The following is an 18,286-nucleotide window of genomic DNA, read 5'->3' as shown; positions in this document are numbered from 1 at the left end:
GGATAGGACCCAAGGTGTCCAGAGGTCGATCTGGCAAAGCTGTGAGAGCAGCTCTGAGGACGATCATATGCAACGAAGACCTCCCTTCATCACAGGGGCCACCACACCACTCCTGGCCCACTTTGCTCACTGACGTGTGGCTCGCGCGAGCGTGCCAGGCATCCACTCTCTGCCTTGCCTCCAATCCCCTCCCCACGCACAGGCACCACAGCAGCTCAAGGTGGTGACGGGGCTGAGAGTTAACCTAGCCCGACTCCTCATTTTAATAGTAGCAAACCTAGTCCTAGGTAAAACAACTAATCTTATCCCTGTCTCTCAGACCACTAATTATTAAAGCAAAATCATACCAAGTCAGTCTGTCCAAAAGAGACAACATATCCATCGACTTACTTGAATGAACACTCAGTCAGATCGAAAGGTGGGCAGGCATACTGCGTTCGCCACTCAAACAAGTAGGAACAATCTGAAGTCTCCTTTAGAAATACTGGCTAAAAAAGTTAAGATGCACATATATAAAAGTGAGAATGTGAAACTTTAGTTTATGCTTTGAGTTTAAAGAATACAAATAGTAAAGAATGGCGATGTTCATAAAAATCAATACTAAATGATGAAAGCTTCAACATATTTTCTGTAAACTGTATATTTTAAACTCGCTTGACCAGAAGATTTTATGAGATCTGAGGACAGATTCTTTCTAGTATGATCCCAGCAGCCTGAGGGTAGGAGAAGACCCCGCGGAGGGCCATCAGAGCTCACTCACCTGCTGGGTGCTGCGGTCGCAGTAGAAGAAGATGGCTGTGGAGCGCTGATAAACCTTATGGCAAGTGTCCCCCCCAGTGAAGTTCATTTTTAACAAGCCATTCTCATAAGTTAGCTTTTGAGTCAGGAGACCTGTAAAGAAGGAGGATGTTAAATAAGGTTTGTTTCAGTTCCCGAGGCTGCCAAACTTAGCTGAAGACATGTGATGCCACACGTCCTGAAGGGTGCCAGACAAAGTTTCTCTGGCCTCCTGGCACCGTACCATGCACTCCCTGTCATATTACACTTGGGAATAAACTCACGCTTCCTCCTGTCCAAGGCTGCTCCGGCGTCACAGACTGACCCGTGGCATTCCTTAGCCTCATCACCTAAGGGAATGTCACTTTCTCCACTGTGCCTGAGGGCTGTCCATTTACCACTCACCACCGGCTACTTCAACTTCATTTTTACAGGTTCCTAAATATATTTAAATCTTGCTCAACTGCTGAAACAGCATGAATGACCAACAGCCTGCCCTACAATTTTATAGCCAAACCTCATACTAAATGCATTCCCTCTGACTGAATTCTATCAAGTACTACCTCAGAATATCCATCACTGGCTACCTCACTGTGTCCCAACATTGTAATAAAGAAGAGAAATGTGATCTTAGTGTCGGTAACTGGCACGGCTGAGAAAATAGATACGCTCTACCCACATCCTTCAGCATGTACTCTGATTAAGAAAATCAAGCAAAATCCAAATATCATTAATATGTTTCTGTTTTTTTACAGTAGAATACTCACATTTTTGACTCAAGAAAAAATTCATCTTTAGCAAAGTATTTTAATATTTTAATTCCATTCTTTTGCAACAAAAGGAAAAGGACAAACGATGGTACCTGCCACTTTGTGAAATCCCAGAGGGTCCCGCTTTTCCTGGCATGAGGAGACGACCTTGGTCTTGTCACTCGTGAGACAGACGTCTGAGGAGAGCTTCCCACAGACCCGGAAGTAGTAGGTATATTCACCAGCAGGCACGATGGTGTCGTTGAGGCCCAGGGGCTTCAGGTCATACAAGCTGCCATGCCTCGGGTCTTTCACCTCACAGTTGTCTCCTTCAAGAACATGGAAGAAGTGAGGGGCAACTGTGACCACACACGCATTCATGTTTTCGAGCAAAACGCTTTACAATGGTTGATTAGGTAAATACCAACGATAAATGGGCATTAAAAGCCATTATATATAATACAACTCGCCTGGCAAACAGCTTTCTAGAAAAGTCTAGGTCCCAGAATAAAGACCTGCTTCATCAAACACCACAAAACCAAACCCCACATTAGTGTCTTCAAGTGTCAGATGCCAAAATCCCACTGATCCAGGCGCGTAAGGAAAATGGCACTGGTAAAATTAGCAATGTACCTGGGTAAAAAAAGCTCAAGGATAAGAAACTATCCACCCCCTAGCATGTTTTTCATGACCCCAGCTGAGGCCGTTATCACACGGTCTCACATCAAAGGCATCGTTCAGAATGTCTGCTACTCTATACATCTACAATGACCGTGAGAGACAGGCCCAGTCCTACCTTCCACTCTGACAATGGGGCAGGCTTCCACAGTTCTCCAGATAAACACGTACTCACAGACATCCTGAAGCTGAAATGCTGGTGAGCCCTGTAATACAAACCAGCAGCCTGATTTGTTTCCTGTTTATTTTTAAAATTACTCAAATGATAGCCATTATTAGTACCCAATCTTTGACCTCCATGCGCAAAATACACAGCATTTATTAAACATTTAAGACCTGAAGAAATGAGTGTATTCTCGTCAAACCTTAGCACTGGCTGAAATTCCATGAAAACACGGGCAAGTTTCACACAGGATAGAAGATTCTGAGATGAAAGGGAAATGGGAAATGGAGTGACCCAGGGACAAGATCTCACTGCTGGTCTGTACACACACCGATATCTGAGCACACTCAAACGTGATCCTGGTGGAGTAGCGCTGGCTCCCACATTTGTCACCGTTGACATACACGATGCTCAAAGATCCATTCGCTGCAACTTGGGGGCTCATCTGCACCACACCCAGGTTCCAGCTATTGTCTTCTGACACTAAGCAAGACCCCAGTGAGCTGCCTGGAAGAACAGAATACGTAGCTTGGGCATACAGAAGGAGATGACCTTGAGTCAAACGCTCGAACAGTATGAACAGACGCTGATCAAGAGACCAAACAGAACTCACCATGGCATCCAGGAATGTAAGGGAGAGGATTGCAAACGCTCAAATAGAAAGTCCTCTTTCTCCCATCGACAGAGGTGTCAACAGCTGTCCAAGGCTTCCTGACTGTGCTTAAGCCACTCAGGTCGTACTCATTTCCAGCCAGGTCTGAAAGACAATGAAAAATCAAGCTGGAGAACTCTGCCTCCTTGTGAGCTCTCAAGAACTGCCTTTCACCCTAAGTAAACACTGTGGGGCATGAACCTGGCATTGCTAACTGTGAGGAATAAGGAAATCCACAGGAGGCAGAGAGGCTTTGCCTATAGAAACACACCCCCTCTATCCCTCAAAACGGCCCTTCACAGCCAGGTATGGTGGCATGCACCCATAGTCCCAGATACTCCAGAGGCTGAGGCAGGAGGATCACTTAGGACCAGGAGTTCAAGGCCAGCCTGACAACATAGTAAGACCCTAAAGACTCTTTAAAAAAACAATCAAACAAACAAATATTTAAACCTTCACTGCCCTTGACAAGGAACTACCACTGCTGCAGAGGTGGCAGGGCCAACCCCAGAGGTCGAGGGCTCCTGCATGCTCTGTCAGCTTCCAGGGCACAGCTTAGGGAGTTTTAATATCTTTTTCTTTTTTCATCCTCAAATAAGAAGCTCTGACAGTGTTTGTGAAATTTGTTTCCTCTGCGTGTTCTTCTCTGTTCTTAAGATGCATCTGATCCCAAAAGCTGGTTTAAAACCATTAACTATAGAGTCAGATTCTCTTCAAGAAAAATATTACAACTCTAAGCATCATTCGAAGGAAGTATGTGACAGAAATGTCATGCTGCTTGCAAAACCAAGCACACACACCATGCACACAAAAATACACACACACAGAAACACACCTCCCTATCCACTCACACACACATGCTGACTCTTGCTACACGGCCTTACCAGTCACTTGGCAGTCTACTGGAGAAGGAACACAGGCCAATGCAGTTTGAAACTCAAAGTAAGTGTTTCGGATCCCTTGCCCAGAGTCGATGTCTTGATGCAGGAATTTGGGGTTCCCTGGGTAAACATCATCATTGCAAACGAAGCGGATGATAAAAGCATCAGCAGTCCCTGGAGAGCAAGAAGGCCCAGATTTAAGAAACAGCACAGTATTCATGACGCAGCCCACAAATAAAGTCAGCAACAGGACAGGGCCACCACTGGCAACAAGCTTTGCAGCCATTCATGAGAACAATGACACGGGGCACCAGGTCTGCTACAGGGGACTCGACATGAACAGAGTGGCCACTCTCACTGCAACAGTGGCCTGTGTTGTGACAGGTTTATACCATGAGCCTAACATCTTGGCATTCCTACTCTTCCAGAAAATATTTAAATCCCACATGAGTTTATCAATCTAAGCATTAGAAGATAACGTCACTCTAATTTGTTGGTTTACTCAAAAAATACTAAGTTCCTACCACATACAGGAATGAATGAAGCAGAAGAAAACCCCTGCCCGCAGCTGTGCTGGTTGCAGAGCAAGCAGCAAGTACAAAGACTCGGGAGGGGAGGGTGAGGGAGAGTGCGCTTCATTCATAACAGAAACAGGGAGGCCAGCAGACTGCGGGAAGAGGAGGGGCTAACTGTCTCAGAGAGCCCCCATGGGTGCCCCATGGCCATACTGTGGATGCTGCCTTGTACTCTAGGTGTAGTGCAGAGCCTCCGAGGGCTCTGAGCTGGGAAGTGACATTATGTGACATTTCAGAAACATCACTCTGACTGCTGTGTTGAATACAGGCTACAGCAGGCCCCCTTATCTGCAGGGGGATATGTTCTGAGACCCACAGTGGATGCCTGAAATTGAGAACCCTCTACATACTATGCTGCTTCCTGTACACACCAACCAAGAATGAAGTTTAATTTGTAAGTTAGGCACAGCAAGAGACTAACAATAAAACAGAACAACAGTAACGATACACTGTAATAAAAATTACGTGAATGTGGTCTCTCATTCTTTCTTTCAAAATACCTTATTATTTTCAGACCATGTAAGACCACACAAAGTGAACCCATGGACAATGGGACTCCTGTATTCTGTGAGGTCAAATGCAGGAAGACCAATCTGGTGGCTCCAGCAGCAAGGTGGACAGCACAGCCCAGGTGGCGGAAGTGTCCACATCCTACACTCAGAAAGGTGCACGGCCAGCCACAAAACCACCGGGGCCCTTTTTAGCTCCAAAAACAGCACGGCTCTGAGCTCACCTTTGCCAGAGAGAGGCCCTGTGTAGGTCAGAGTGATGAAGCCCTCGGTGGACAGCTGGAGGCTTTTCTCAACTCCAACTGGCCTTTCTGGCCGCAGATTCTTTAGCTCTTCAATTTGAGTTTCTGCCTCACAGCCAGAAGCAGGTTTTCCCAGGACGGTCCCACAGACGGGCATTGTGCCACAGACATTAAACTGCAGGTCAGACAGTAAGAGCCGAACGAGTTTGTACTATGCATCTCACCACCGACAAGAACCCCAGCAACTCCAAATCCCACTGGGTCAAACGTTTGTTATTTGCTAGTCATCTTACCGACTTCCCACCTTCCAGCGTGTTAGTACAGTTAGTACGTAAGTCCTAAGAGCAGTATCTATAAACTGCCTCTAAGGTTTAGTACATCCATCATTTTACTTATATAGCCCTGGATCTATCAATGCGTAAGATCTATTGCATTTAATAATGTACCATACGTAAGGGAGGGAAGACACAGGAGTCATAATGTTGTAACATTTTCAATTATCAGAAAGTACAAATCATTGAAATCATGTTAATTACAAGTAAATACAAAGCAGTATCCTATATGTCTTAAAAATGTTGGTATCATCCCATTAAAATTATAATTGCAAAAATGAAGTCATTTGTACTCTCTGGTGTGATGACACAGTAAGGAGAGACCGAGGGACGAGTACAGGCTCCAGGACTACATACAGAAAGTGTTTCCTTAAAGAGAACTTATTATTTGAAGAATAACAGTCTTCATGTCTGAACTGTACCAGAACAGTGGTAAATGGTTTTACTCCATTCTTCCCTTAAACCTGGATTTTCCTATCGCCTTCTGAGCGAAAGCTGTCACCGGTGCCCTGGGAAATTCTGTCTCCTGAATCACCTGGTGCAAGTGACTCTCTCCTTGTTTCAAAGCAAACTGGAAATTCATCACATTGCTCTTACCACAAAAGTCTTCCCAATGCTGGAGACCACATATCCTTGTGAACTGTTCAGCGGGTTAAGATTAAACACAAACCCACTGTTGGGATCCCTTATAGAGCAAGCCTACAGGAAACAAAATGGGGAAAAAGAGGCGCATTCAAAGCAATTCCACAGGAACATGACAAACACCCAGCACCTCCAGACACCTGCATGTATGCACCCGACAAAGCTGCTTCTCCACTTACTTTCAAAATCCCAATCAAAAATGTAGCCCTACGTGTACTCAGCAGCCTCTTGAAATATACCACCCTGAAGTATACCAAGTATGAGTCCAGACTCAGAAATTACATTCACCTGAAAGATGTTAAAGCTACTGCACCTCCCTGACTAAGAAGACTAGGAAACATAAGGCCCATAAATTAATTTCTTCAAGAAAATAAACATCTTAAGAAATCTCATGTTCTGTTTTCTGTCTTAATTATTCACTTAAGGTAGTCATGGGAAGTATGATTGGGTGACTGTCCAACAATATCCTCTCATCTCCTTGGTAAATTTAACTTTGCTCTGGGCCTTCCTCTGTCCAATGAATGCAGAGACGGGGACAGTGGCCACAGCCCCAGAAACACTGTCCATGAATAAGGGTGCCTGGCATCCTGCCCTCACTGAGCACTTACAAAGCCAGGACCCTGTGCTGGGTCTGACAGTTTGGAAAAGCCCTGGTCTCTGCTGCCAGAGTCTACAGTGTGGCTTAGAGGAAGCAGGGAGGCATACAGGTCCCACGATAAAGAAATATACACAGTGCTGTGTGAACAACTCACTACCCTGGAGAGGTCAGAGAGAACATCACTGAGCAGCTTACTGCTATGGCCTGCAGGGCACATTCAACAAGGGGAGAGCACAGACTTGGGCAGAGGGCGGGAGGAGCCAGAGAACACAGCAGGCACTGAGTGCCTCAAGTGGCACATTAACACCTGTGGGCTCTGCCCTATGCACAAGGCCACGGTGAGACTCACAGACCTCACCCTACAGACAGGATCACATTAACACCTGTGGGATCTGCCCTACACACAGGGCCACGGTGAGACTCACAGGCCTCACCCTACAGACAGGATCACATTAACACCTGTGGGATCTGCCCTATGCACAGGGCCACGGTGAGACTCATAGGCCTCACCCTACAGACAGGATCACATTAACACCTGTGGGATCTGCCCTACGCACAGGGCCACGGTGAGACTCACAGGCCTCACCCTACAGACAAGATCACATTAACACCTGTGGGATCTGCCCTATGCACAGGGCCAGGCCTCACCCCACAGACAGGATCACATTAACACCTGTGGGCTCTGCTCTATGGATAGGGTCACATTAAAACATACTAAGATGGTTTGGGTGTCAACTAGTCAGATGTCTGCCAGTGATGCAGAAGCCCCAGAGCCCACCAGGACGCCACTGTCACATGTGAGGAACAAAGGAATGGAGACAAAAGGAAGGAAACTACAGTGAGCAGAGAGTTAAGACTAAGGGACCTGGTTCTTATCCCAGGATCCGGGAGCTGGGGGTGGAGAGGAACTCAGGGTGACCTGCAGACACCCACTGTCAATGCAACACAGTAACTGATTCAGAAAGCAGGGACAGGGTCAGTTCAGAGCTGGGACACTGGGTGAGTTGAAGATGTCCAATAGGCCATTCAGCATGAGGCCAGGTGACAGCACACATACCTGGTCTGTATCCGTCATTGTCTGGATGGGACAGGCAGCCTCTGTGTTCCACAGGAAACTGACCACACATTCCCAGTTGAGAGAAAAGATGGGGTGGCTGTTCTGAAAGGGCAAATCCAGGATAAAATCAAAACAGTATCATAGAACTATATCTAACCAAAAGAATACTAGCCTGTGACATAAAAATAGCCAAAATCTGCTGGATGTTGAGTCAGCCATATGCTAGGCACTTAATGTGCATTACCTAATTAGAATTTAATGTTCTCATTCTCCCTATGAAGGCAAAATAATCTCTTACACTTGGATATTAAGAAATATAGAAATCATGCCAGCAGTAAATGGTAGAATCTGGATCCAAACCTAGGTCTGAATCCAAGTATATGCTTCTGAGAAGCACCCTACACAATAAGTTGAATGCAAGAATCCATACACAAAAGTGACAGTACATGGGATTCACCAACATCAGCGCAGGATGAGGCAACAGTGGCCTGCGCTGTCAGAGGTCAGGAAGGTGCTGAGCAGTGGCAGGAAGGGGCACAGGAGGGCTCCTAGGAGGTAGCATGTTCTTTCTTGATGTGTGTCCTGTTCAGCCATGTTCAGTTTGCAGAAACTCACCCAGCTGTATCTCGTTATCATCTCCATACCCTTCCATGTGTACATTTCCATAAAAAGTTCCCCCAGAGAGCCATTACCTTTGTGAGAGCATCACCACCACATGGTAGCTGCCGATTCTTGAGTGTTTATCACACACCAGAACTGCACTGAGTTTTGTTAGCATTTCTCAACTGCACCTCACAGTGACCCACAAACATAGCCTATGAATGAGAAAACTGAGGCACAAAGAAGTAAAGACACCTGCCCAGGGTCACGGGTTCAGGAACAACAGCCACTAACACTGAGTCCACACCCCTGCCCCTCACAGGCTCCTACACTGGAAAGCCCCTGCCCACTCTAGGCCTCACCAACACTAGCAGTAGAATAAAAACACACCTGCTCCTTCCACTTCACAGTGTGCTTGTGAAAGTGACTGAGCTTTAATCTGTGAAAGTTCTGTGACTACAAATCACCTGGGAGCACGGCCCTTCTTCCTTCAGTGAGTGTCTTCCTGGGCCGTGCTGTGTAGCAGGCCGCATATGAGTGCTGACGGACACGATGACAATGTGAAGTTACTCTGTAAACTAAATCAGGTATCACAGAAAAGCTGGAAAATTCAGGGTCCAAGAATTTTCTGGAACTACCCAGGGTCTCAATAGCAAAAAGAAACCAGAGAGGGAGGGAGCAGTCCACAGGCAGGGCAGGCACAGACGCGCCCAGAACAGAGATTGCCAGGCTGAACTCGACAACCTGGCCACATCCCCACGGAACCTGGATCTTTGCTGCGACTGAGAGAAGTGGGCGGCCCAAGCTCAAGGTGAACCTAAGGAGAGTATGCACAACCTCAAGAGAATACCTCCTGCAGAGAGCTCGGGCCAGGCTCAGCCTGCCGGTCATGCATTCCCTGATCACAGAGATCTTCAACTCTAAAGGAAGTAAGTATCTCTTAGGGAAAAGAGTGTGTTAGCCAATGACAAAGTGGACCAGGCACGTGAGTGACACAGTGCCCACTGGGCCACTGCAGGGCAAGTATGCATCCTCCTGTCTCATTTCAGTTGGGCTGGAGGAAGCGGCCACTCACCCTTACTTAACAAGGGACTATTAATAATGTAGCTGATGGTGAACATGGCTTACTCTCTCCGCAATTCTAACCATTGGATAATTTCTCAAAAACACATAACCCTGGTATAAACCTAAAACTACAGGCAATAAGGTAAGAAATAAAAATAAAATCCTTGGCCCCACAACTGACTGAACACATCCCACTCTTGGCCAAGGAGACCCCAGAGAAACCTTAAAAACGGCATTCCTGTCCATAACGGGGTTGGAGGGGAGACACATCTCATTACACCCCTTTCCTCACTAACTGCTAGGCCTTCTTCCCTAAGTGCTAATCAGAAGCCATCCCGTTTGAAAGACTCCGCTGCTGGTATCATACCGCGGCCTGCCAATGTCCATCCTTTCTGTGGTTCTGACAACACTGCAGTTGACCGGCATTTCCTCCTGATAAGAGACCACAATTCCCAGGTGGTCCTGGCCGTCTATAGAGGCTCCACATAGAGGGCTTTTGTGTCCTTTGCTTCACCTTTTGACATACAGGGCCTAATTGTAACACATTTAAATGTTACGTCTCCAACCGAAAATGAACGTGGGACACATGCTACACATGTTAGCCTACCATGCACGTGTGTGCCACCTCTTCGTGAATATGCATAGCTCCTCCCTGCAATCTGCTGAATATGTATACTTGGCTAACCTGCTCAGCATCCATTCCTGTCTTAGTCTTCCTCCCTCCAAGTGCTTGTTTCTGGTTTCTGGCCTCAGGTTATGCTTCCCAGCCTGTCAGAAACTGCCACCCTGTAGGGTGCAACCGTTTATGAAAAACAAAACTCTCCTTTCCAAATTCAGGAATCTCATCATTCTTCAGCTGACAAAAGCAATTAGATTTAAGATCATCAAAAAATATCTAGGCTGTGTGTAGTGGCTCATACTTATAAGCCCAGCATTTTAGGAAGCTGAGGCAGGAGGACTGCTTGAACCTAGGAGTTTAAAGACCAGCTTGGGCAATATAGGGAGACCCCCTCTCTATAAAATATTTAAGAACAATTTTGGTAACTACAGATAACTCCACCTGAGTTCCAACTACTCAGGAGGCTGAGGTGAGAGGATCACTTGAGGCCAGAAAGTCGAGGCTGCAGTGATGCAGTGAGCAATGAGTGCATACACTGTGCTCTAGTGTGGGTGACAGAGTAAGACCCTGTCTCAAAAAAAAGAAAAAGAGTTCTGGACATAGATACTGGTGATGGATGCACGACATGAGAGACGTGCCTAATGTACGTAACCCAAAGACAGTGAGAGTCGTCAGTTTTATGTTATATATATATTTACCCCAATTAAAAAACAGAAACAATTGGTACTGTACAAAGTGGCCCCAAAGCATTTCCATGGGAAGAAGAGCAGAGCAAACTCCACATGGTCTGACGTTCTCCCCTGGCTAAGGAACTCAGGATCAACAGCAACCCCACTCACCTCCTCTATCTCCTAGCCTTAATTTGTTTTACGATGACGATTATTTTGAAACAGGATCTTGCACTGTTACCCAGGGGCTGCAGTACAGTAGCACATCCTCAGCTTACTGCAACCTCTGCCTCCTGGGCCCAAGTCATCCTCCCACCTCAGCCTCCTGAGTAGCTGGGACTACAGGTACACACCACCACATTTGGCTAATTTTTTTATTTTTTTGTAGACATGGGGGTCTCACTAGGTTGCCAAGGCTGGTCTCAAACTCCTGGGCTCAAACTATCTTCCCATCTCTGCCTCCCAATTTTTTTATTTTTCTTTAAGACATGGGCTAACTTTGTCTTCCAGACAGCAGTGCAGTCATGGCTCACTGAATCCTCAACTTCCTAGGCTCAAGGAACCCTCCTGCCTCAGCCTCCAGAGTAACTGGGACTACATGCATATGCCACCACACTTGACTAAATTTTCTTATTTTTTGTAGATGGGGTCTCATTATATTGCCCAGGCTGGTCACCAATTCCTGGCCTCAAGTGATCCTCCCAAGTCAGCCTTCCACAGTGCTGGGTTAGATCTGAGCCACTATGCCAAGCCCCCAGCCTTAATTTATTATTCCTGTTTTGTATTATACATATAGCCCTCACTGTTCACCCACAGGCCTAAGCTACACCAAGCCTCAGATACCTTGTCTGTGGACTTTGGAGTTTGGACTGCTGGGGCTCAGAAAGCAATACCCCAAGGACCAGCGCTCTGACATGCTGAGAAGCTGCCTGAGAATCAAGGTCGTCCTTTTAACCGTGTGTTGTTACCTCCACCCCCAAGCACAGGGAGAGACTTTCTCTGGAATTTCCTTACCTGACCAAAAAAGGCTTCTTTCCAAAGAAACTCAGAAATCTCATTATCTATCCCAGAAAAAAAGACTGAGGACAGCAATCACACCTGGGCAGACTTGTACACAAGATAACGCCTGCCTCATTCAGGCTCCAAAGAGAATCATTTGCAAGTTAATTTCTGTCTATTCTTTCTTCTAATAATCACTTGCTGCCTCCTCCAAAGAACTGTCTGCATCCCCCATCTCTCTCTCCCCTGTGAAATAAGGCATGTAACTTCGGTGCTGCTTTAGGCTGCTGGGTCATCTTTCTCCTGCTACTTATTCCCCGGTGCTATACATGTTAAAATTTTACATGTCTTTTCTCCTGTTGACAGCTGATTTCCAGGGAAATTTCAAAGAGTGAAAGGGAAGCTTTCCCTTGGCCCCTACAGGACCAAACTATGTCTAAGTTTCATTCCACTCCCACAATCCTCAGATCATCAACTCACAAGAACTAAGAGGCAAGATAATGTCTGTGTGACTCAGAAAGAACAACAGACATCACACCATAGCCTCAAACTCCGCAGCAAAAGATGAAGCTTATACTTCAGAAACCGCAGCCATGAAGGTAGCACAAATCACTCCCTGCCTGTGTACATATATACTGCACACTGACCTTAAGCAGAACTAAGGCTGGCCTAACTCTGCCATCCACCCCAAGACTGTTCATTTCTGTCAAGAGATACATCAGGCAACGCTCAGTCAAAAAACGCAGCAGTTACGATCACCGGCCAGCAGCAGCGCCTTACCATCCTCCCCCTGGAGCAGACAAGATGGATTCTCGTGGTGTACGTGGTCCGTCTGCCATCGCTGGTGGTACAGGCCGACCCATTCACGTATTCCAGAAGGAGACTGCCACGCCCCTCAACCACCGGGCCAGACTTTGCCATTCCCAAGTTACTGATGGAAACCACTTCGGTGAAGGAGCCCTGCAAGAAAACCAGTCTTGTTAGGCTTTTCCCTCTGAAGATAGTGGAATCATTATTGGTGACGTTTACACTCTCTAAAGCTGCAGCACACAATAAATTATCAAATCTAGAAATCCCCTTACTACATAAGGAATAGGAAACCATCCTCACACAGAGTTAACAAGAACGGCACGCTGGGTTCCGGGCATGCAATTAAGCACTAATCAGGCTGCATGCTGGCCTGTAACTGAAAGTCACATAGCACTAGATACTACTTGCATCCCCATTATCGCTATAGAAAGAATCACTGCCGTTAGTCACAAGGCTTTCATTTAAGAACTGCATAAGATGTTCTTCAGATCCCTGAATTTCAGTGGAATGGCTGACACTGACCACTCTGAAGATTCCCCTACAGAGGAACCAAATGCAGTTTCTTTATCTGCCCATCCCATGACTTCACCTTGCACTCTTCCACCAATAAACAATCCCCACTCCTTGGCCCACTCCAAACCCCTTTAAAATCGCTATACCCAGACTCCTTGGGGAGATGGATTTGAGGTTTCCTCTCATCCCCTCATTCATCTGCCCGACAATTAAACTCTTTCTCTGCTGTAATCCCCAGTATCTCAGCGTACTGACTAGCTACGCATCAGGCAAACAAACCTATTACACACAGATTATAATCTTAAATCCCAAGACAACTCATGCTGACAGATTCTATTCTCTTTAAAAAGGAAAAATGAGGCTCAGGAGTGTTAAGTGGCTTACCTAAGGCCACCTCACTAAACTTTCAGAACACACGGGAATAAACCATGTTTGAAAAGGCTTTAGTGTGAATTCTAGGCAAGAAACTTCTCTTAGGACAACCTTACAAGGTAATGCAGCGTGGAAGCTCCAGCTCTGGGGCATCTCTGAGTGGGATGCCAGAGTTGGAATTCAGACCCCGTCCAACTAGCACCAGGGCTGGAGTTTCTGCGCTGCACTGCCTCACCCTCTCCATCCTCTGCTCATCTCAGAGTGAGAAAAATAAGAGGCCAGAGCATCACCTTGTTCAACTTCAACCAGGAACACACTTGTCAGGCACTACACTCGTTCCAACAATGACTGTGAAAGCACTACGCCTGGTGATTTTGGAGTTACAAGTGTCAGCAAGCAGGGAAATTCAGAGATGCAGAGTCTGTAAATAATGAGGACTGACTGTACACTGAAGTCATTGCTCCAATAAAGAACACACATGTGCACAGGTAAACACAACCAGAGACTCCATAATACACTTGCCACCTTCCTTTAAAAACCTCTAAGCTGCCATTAGCACACACCAAAAAAAGTACATTCCCAACATGCTATTATTACAGAAGCCAACTTCCAGAGACATCTCTATTTTAAGATTCACCATGTACAACAACTACAGGAGACATGCAAACGTTCTGGTGGTGACTTCATTCAACCCAGTGACGAACCGCAGCGAATGAGAGCACATGTGCTTGAATGCAGTTCATCCACAGACACTCTCCCAAACCGGTTTCTCCCCCTAATCAATCTAGAAGCAAGAGCTTTTCAAAGCAAAGCTCTTTTTCACAGGTGTCTGCTGAAAGCACCTCAGACACTTTCGAATTCAGGCGAGACATAAACATTCAGTGCTTCCTCTGCCCCTTGTGTGATCAAAGGTCTCCAACACAGCATTCTCCACGTGAAGGATGATTCCTGTATGACACACTTCTGTTCCTACAGGAGGCAGATGAGTTCACACGGAGGCCCCACTCCTGCTCAGAGGGCTTCTCTCAAGCAGCCGTGCCCCCTTTGATCTGGGTATCCCAAAATAACCACCTCCTCCCACTAAGTCATGGAGTTAGGAGGGAAAAGGAGTTACGCAGTGAAAGCAGACTCACTTGATCCTTTTCATATTTCATCTGGCAAGCAGATGCGTATCGGTCACAGCCCGGCACCGGATTCAGAGGCCGACACACATTGATGTAGTATTTCCTCCATGCGACATGTTCCCCTGCGTTGTCCATGGCGTACCAGTTTCCTCCAAGGCCACCTTCAGATTTTGCCAGACTAAAATTTCAAAGCAAAATGTATACACTTTTAAAGAGCTTACACATTTCAGTCTAACTGATTTCTATGTAGTTGGAAAGTAAAGATATCAAATAAAACATGCTCCACTAATCACACTGCAAGAAGCTGGCTTGCCTGGACTCACGATGCACCAGGATTGTACTCAACCTCCACTAAACTCAGTATGCCGTGGACCTTCACTGTCCCCGTGTCTCCGCACTGACAGTCATTGTTTTAAATGATGCCGCTAAAGGCTGAGGCTCTGCTGTGGCCAAGACTGGTTGCTATCCGAAAGGCAACCAGACCGTTATTAGAATTCATTCTGCTGAAAATGGCCCACCTTGGTCCTGCAGCCCCAGAGCCAGCATCACTCCCTGTCATCAGCTCAGTCACATGCTCACCAGCAACATCTGCAACCTCAGCATCTGCACCAGGCCAAAAACAGGGCAGCTGACTCTGCCTCACCTGGAAAGGTCATATTGCTCCAGGGTGGAGGGGTCGGTCACCACGCACTCCAGGGGCTCCTCCGGACAGGCATAGCTGGTATACCACCGGAAATTGTAGGTGGAGTTATCCTCTTCCTAATCCATGGCCGCAGAGAAATAGGGGGAGGGATGGCAAAAAGAGAAAGACAGGTGACATAAACCAGGATTCAAAAAAGGACAAGGGCATTGTTCCCAATGAGAAACCGTGTAAAAAAGAGCTTACTCTGCCCATCTCTCCCTATTTTATTAAAAGAAAGATTGTTGAATAATAAATTGGGATGAAAATTTAGCCTCTGCTAAGTGGGGTTAATTCAGGACTTTTTAAATGCTTTTGTATGTTTCATACCCAAAATTGAAAAGCTTGTGGGCTGTTATTGATGTGCACAACCCACTAAATAAACAGCTTAAAAACTAATACTGCCTAGGAGCCCTGGCAAATCTAATTACAGTGATGATTTAGCCAGAAACCCAGACTGATACAAGCTCTGCTTCTCAATAAAAGGCCCACTAGGCTGGGCACAGTGGCTCACACCTGTTATCCCAGCACCTTGGGAGGCCAAGGGGGCAGATCACGAGGTCAGGAGTTCAAGACCTGCCTAACCAACATGGTGAAATCCTGTCTCTACTAAAAATACAAAAGTTAGCCAGGCATGGTGGTGCGCACCTATAATCCCTGCTACTTGGGAGGCTGAGGCAGGAGAATCACTTGAACACAGGAGGCAGAGGCTGCAGTGAGCCCAGATCATACCACTGCACTCCAGCCTGGGCGACAGAGCAAGACTCCATCTAAAAAAAAGTGAGGGGGCCTACCACGGATATGTGTACCCTCAGGGAACGCAATGAGGAATAGACATTCCTACCTGATATTCAGGGAAGCCCACCCCCACATCTCGATCACAAAGAAAGGTGATGAGCGTAGCTCTCGGCGTGTGCCTTTCGTTGTTATAGGGCGTGCCGCCTCTGTAATTCAGCTGGATCATCCCATCATAATATGAAAGCTTCGCATTACTCAGTCCCAAGTTCCAAGTCTTCTCATCACTAAAATAAACACACGTTTCTCTCAGCAAAGACATGAGGAGCAGAAGTACTCCAAGGCTGCCATACTGAAGGAGGGGCCTGTGAGTGACACAGGGAGCCGCCAGGCCTAGGCCCAGGCTTCAGACCAGAGGAACCCACACAAGGTCTCTAACCGCAGCAGGGACACCAGGACCCGGATCTCCCCTCAGCACCACTGGTTTAGACAACTCACTTCATCTGAACTAATGCCATGCAGAATGCAGAAATACACACATAAATATCTAGGACCTCAGAAGTACAAAATGCACAGAAGTGAGGCATGACCTCAACCCACCCTTCTTTCCCAAAAATGTGGCCTGCTTCTTTCTCTGGGAAATTAAGCTCCTAACATCCTTCAGTTTTCAGGCAGGTCTCATCAGTATTTAAATGCTTGTCATAAAGCAATGACATTGAGAGCACGCCTATTCCTGAATAAAATATCTGTTGGCATATAATGCCTAACGATGAACCAGAACTGAGAAGCTACTTGCCTTTTTGCCACCTGGCAGGCTCCTGAGTCTGGCTGACAGGCACTCACAGACACTGGGCCACACACATTTATATAAAAGTCATACTTCTTTGTCTCAACTTTATAGGCACCATTTTTCTTTGTGAGAGGTGACAAGTCAAAAGAAAATCCTAAGAAATAATGAAAACAATAAAAGTATGGAAGGTCAGTCAGAACAGTCAACAGGGTGGTTTCACTCCATAGTCTGAAAGGGAGAGATTATTCCCAGGAGGTTCCCAATGGCAGGAAGTGGTAGAGGAGGCAGAAGAGACACTATCCCTTGAGGCTACCAGGACTGCTATTACTAACATTTCCCTTAGAGATGGATCCACCTCCACCATTCCCTTCTACTGCGTTAGCCTAGAGCCCTATTCAAAGCCCATAACTGCTGGTGTAATAAACAAGCAGCATGTTCACAGTAGGATGAGCACAATATTATGGCCTTTTTGTAAGGTCTCCCTCAGAGAAGTTTCTTGCCTAGAATTCACGTGGAAGCCTTTCAAACAGAATTTACTCCCAGTGTTCGGAAAGTTCTGCATTCAGCAAACCCACCACAATAATGAATTTAAGATGGTATTTTCAATATCTCAAATAAGCCCCGAACATCAGATGTTCAGAATTTTGTTCAAACAGCATTAATAAAATTCTAAGGCAGGTTACCTTGAAAACCGTCACAGAGAATATTTAGGAAAAACCCTAAGTGGTTCTAAATCACATTAAACCAGAGGTGCTGCTCAGACACATACCTGCCTGGGAGTCAAAGACCGTGCAGTTCTCCCCTTCTGTCTTAAACAGCACACAGGCAGCAGCTGTGTGCCACTCAAACTCATAAAAGCAACCGCCGTCCCCAGAAGTTCTCAACACTGGTGCACTTTCTAGATCACCTGTCAATGGGGAAAAGAGATGGGGATCACTAACCCATTCATTCCTTAAAAATCTTACCGCATTCTTACTCTGCCAGAAGTAAACTTAGAAGGGACAGTGGGAAATGAGGTATAACGCATGAAGGGTCAAAACACAGCCCTACAAATATGGTACCATTCCACCTATATGAGGTATCTAAAATGGTTAAATCCACAGAGACAAAGTCAAAGAGAGGGAATGGGGAGCTCATGTTGAAAGGGAACTGAGTGCCAGTCTGGGAGAGTGAAAAGTTCTGGAGATGGACGGTGGTGGTGATTACACAATGTCACCAAGCTACACACTTAAAAGCAGTTAAGATGGTCAATTTTACATTATGTTGTATATTTCACCATAAAAAAACAAATAAAATGACCCTAGCTTTTGACTTTATCCTACAAGTGGGGAACTTATCCTAAGGAAATATTTCAATGGGAAGTAGAGAGAGGATCCATAAGAGCACAATTAGCAACCCTGTTAATCCAACAATAAGGAAAATGTTTAAAAAAAATAAAACCACACCATGTCAACAAG

General features: G+C 46.1%; 1 protein-coding gene across 1 annotated transcript in view; it reads right to left on the bottom strand.

Annotated features, from left to right (window-relative positions):
* The window catches only part of IGF2R (insulin like growth factor 2 receptor), a 122,934-nt gene that overhangs the window by 36,579 nt on the left and 68,069 nt on the right, over nucleotides 1-18,286 (bottom strand). The window contains exons 14-29 of the mRNA XM_078370419.1: nucleotides 17,599-17,736; nucleotides 16,836-16,983; nucleotides 16,149-16,326; nucleotides 15,269-15,384; nucleotides 14,635-14,803; nucleotides 12,587-12,766; nucleotides 7,856-7,957; nucleotides 6,156-6,257; nucleotides 5,209-5,401; nucleotides 3,904-4,074; nucleotides 2,981-3,124; nucleotides 2,699-2,874; nucleotides 2,323-2,410; nucleotides 1,640-1,855; nucleotides 761-891; nucleotides 391-488 (exon numbers count right to left, since the gene is read on the bottom strand). Of these exons, the coding sequence (XP_078226545.1) occupies nucleotides 391-488; nucleotides 761-891; nucleotides 1,640-1,855; nucleotides 2,323-2,410; nucleotides 2,699-2,874; nucleotides 2,981-3,124; nucleotides 3,904-4,074; nucleotides 5,209-5,401; nucleotides 6,156-6,257; nucleotides 7,856-7,957; nucleotides 12,587-12,766; nucleotides 14,635-14,803; nucleotides 15,269-15,384; nucleotides 16,149-16,326; nucleotides 16,836-16,983; nucleotides 17,599-17,736 (2,350 nt within the window). The remainder of the gene's footprint in view (nucleotides 1-390; nucleotides 489-760; nucleotides 892-1,639; nucleotides 1,856-2,322; nucleotides 2,411-2,698; nucleotides 2,875-2,980; nucleotides 3,125-3,903; nucleotides 4,075-5,208; nucleotides 5,402-6,155; nucleotides 6,258-7,855; nucleotides 7,958-12,586; nucleotides 12,767-14,634; nucleotides 14,804-15,268; nucleotides 15,385-16,148; nucleotides 16,327-16,835; nucleotides 16,984-17,598; nucleotides 17,737-18,286) is intronic.

This window comes from Callithrix jacchus, chromosome 4, assembly GCF_049354715.1.
Source record: "Callithrix jacchus isolate 240 chromosome 4, calJac240_pri, whole genome shotgun sequence".
Taxonomy (NCBI): domain Eukaryota; kingdom Metazoa; phylum Chordata; class Mammalia; order Primates; family Cebidae; genus Callithrix; species Callithrix jacchus.
The sequence above is the reverse complement of the archived record's forward strand: the minus strand, read 5'-3'. Positions and strand labels throughout refer to the sequence as shown.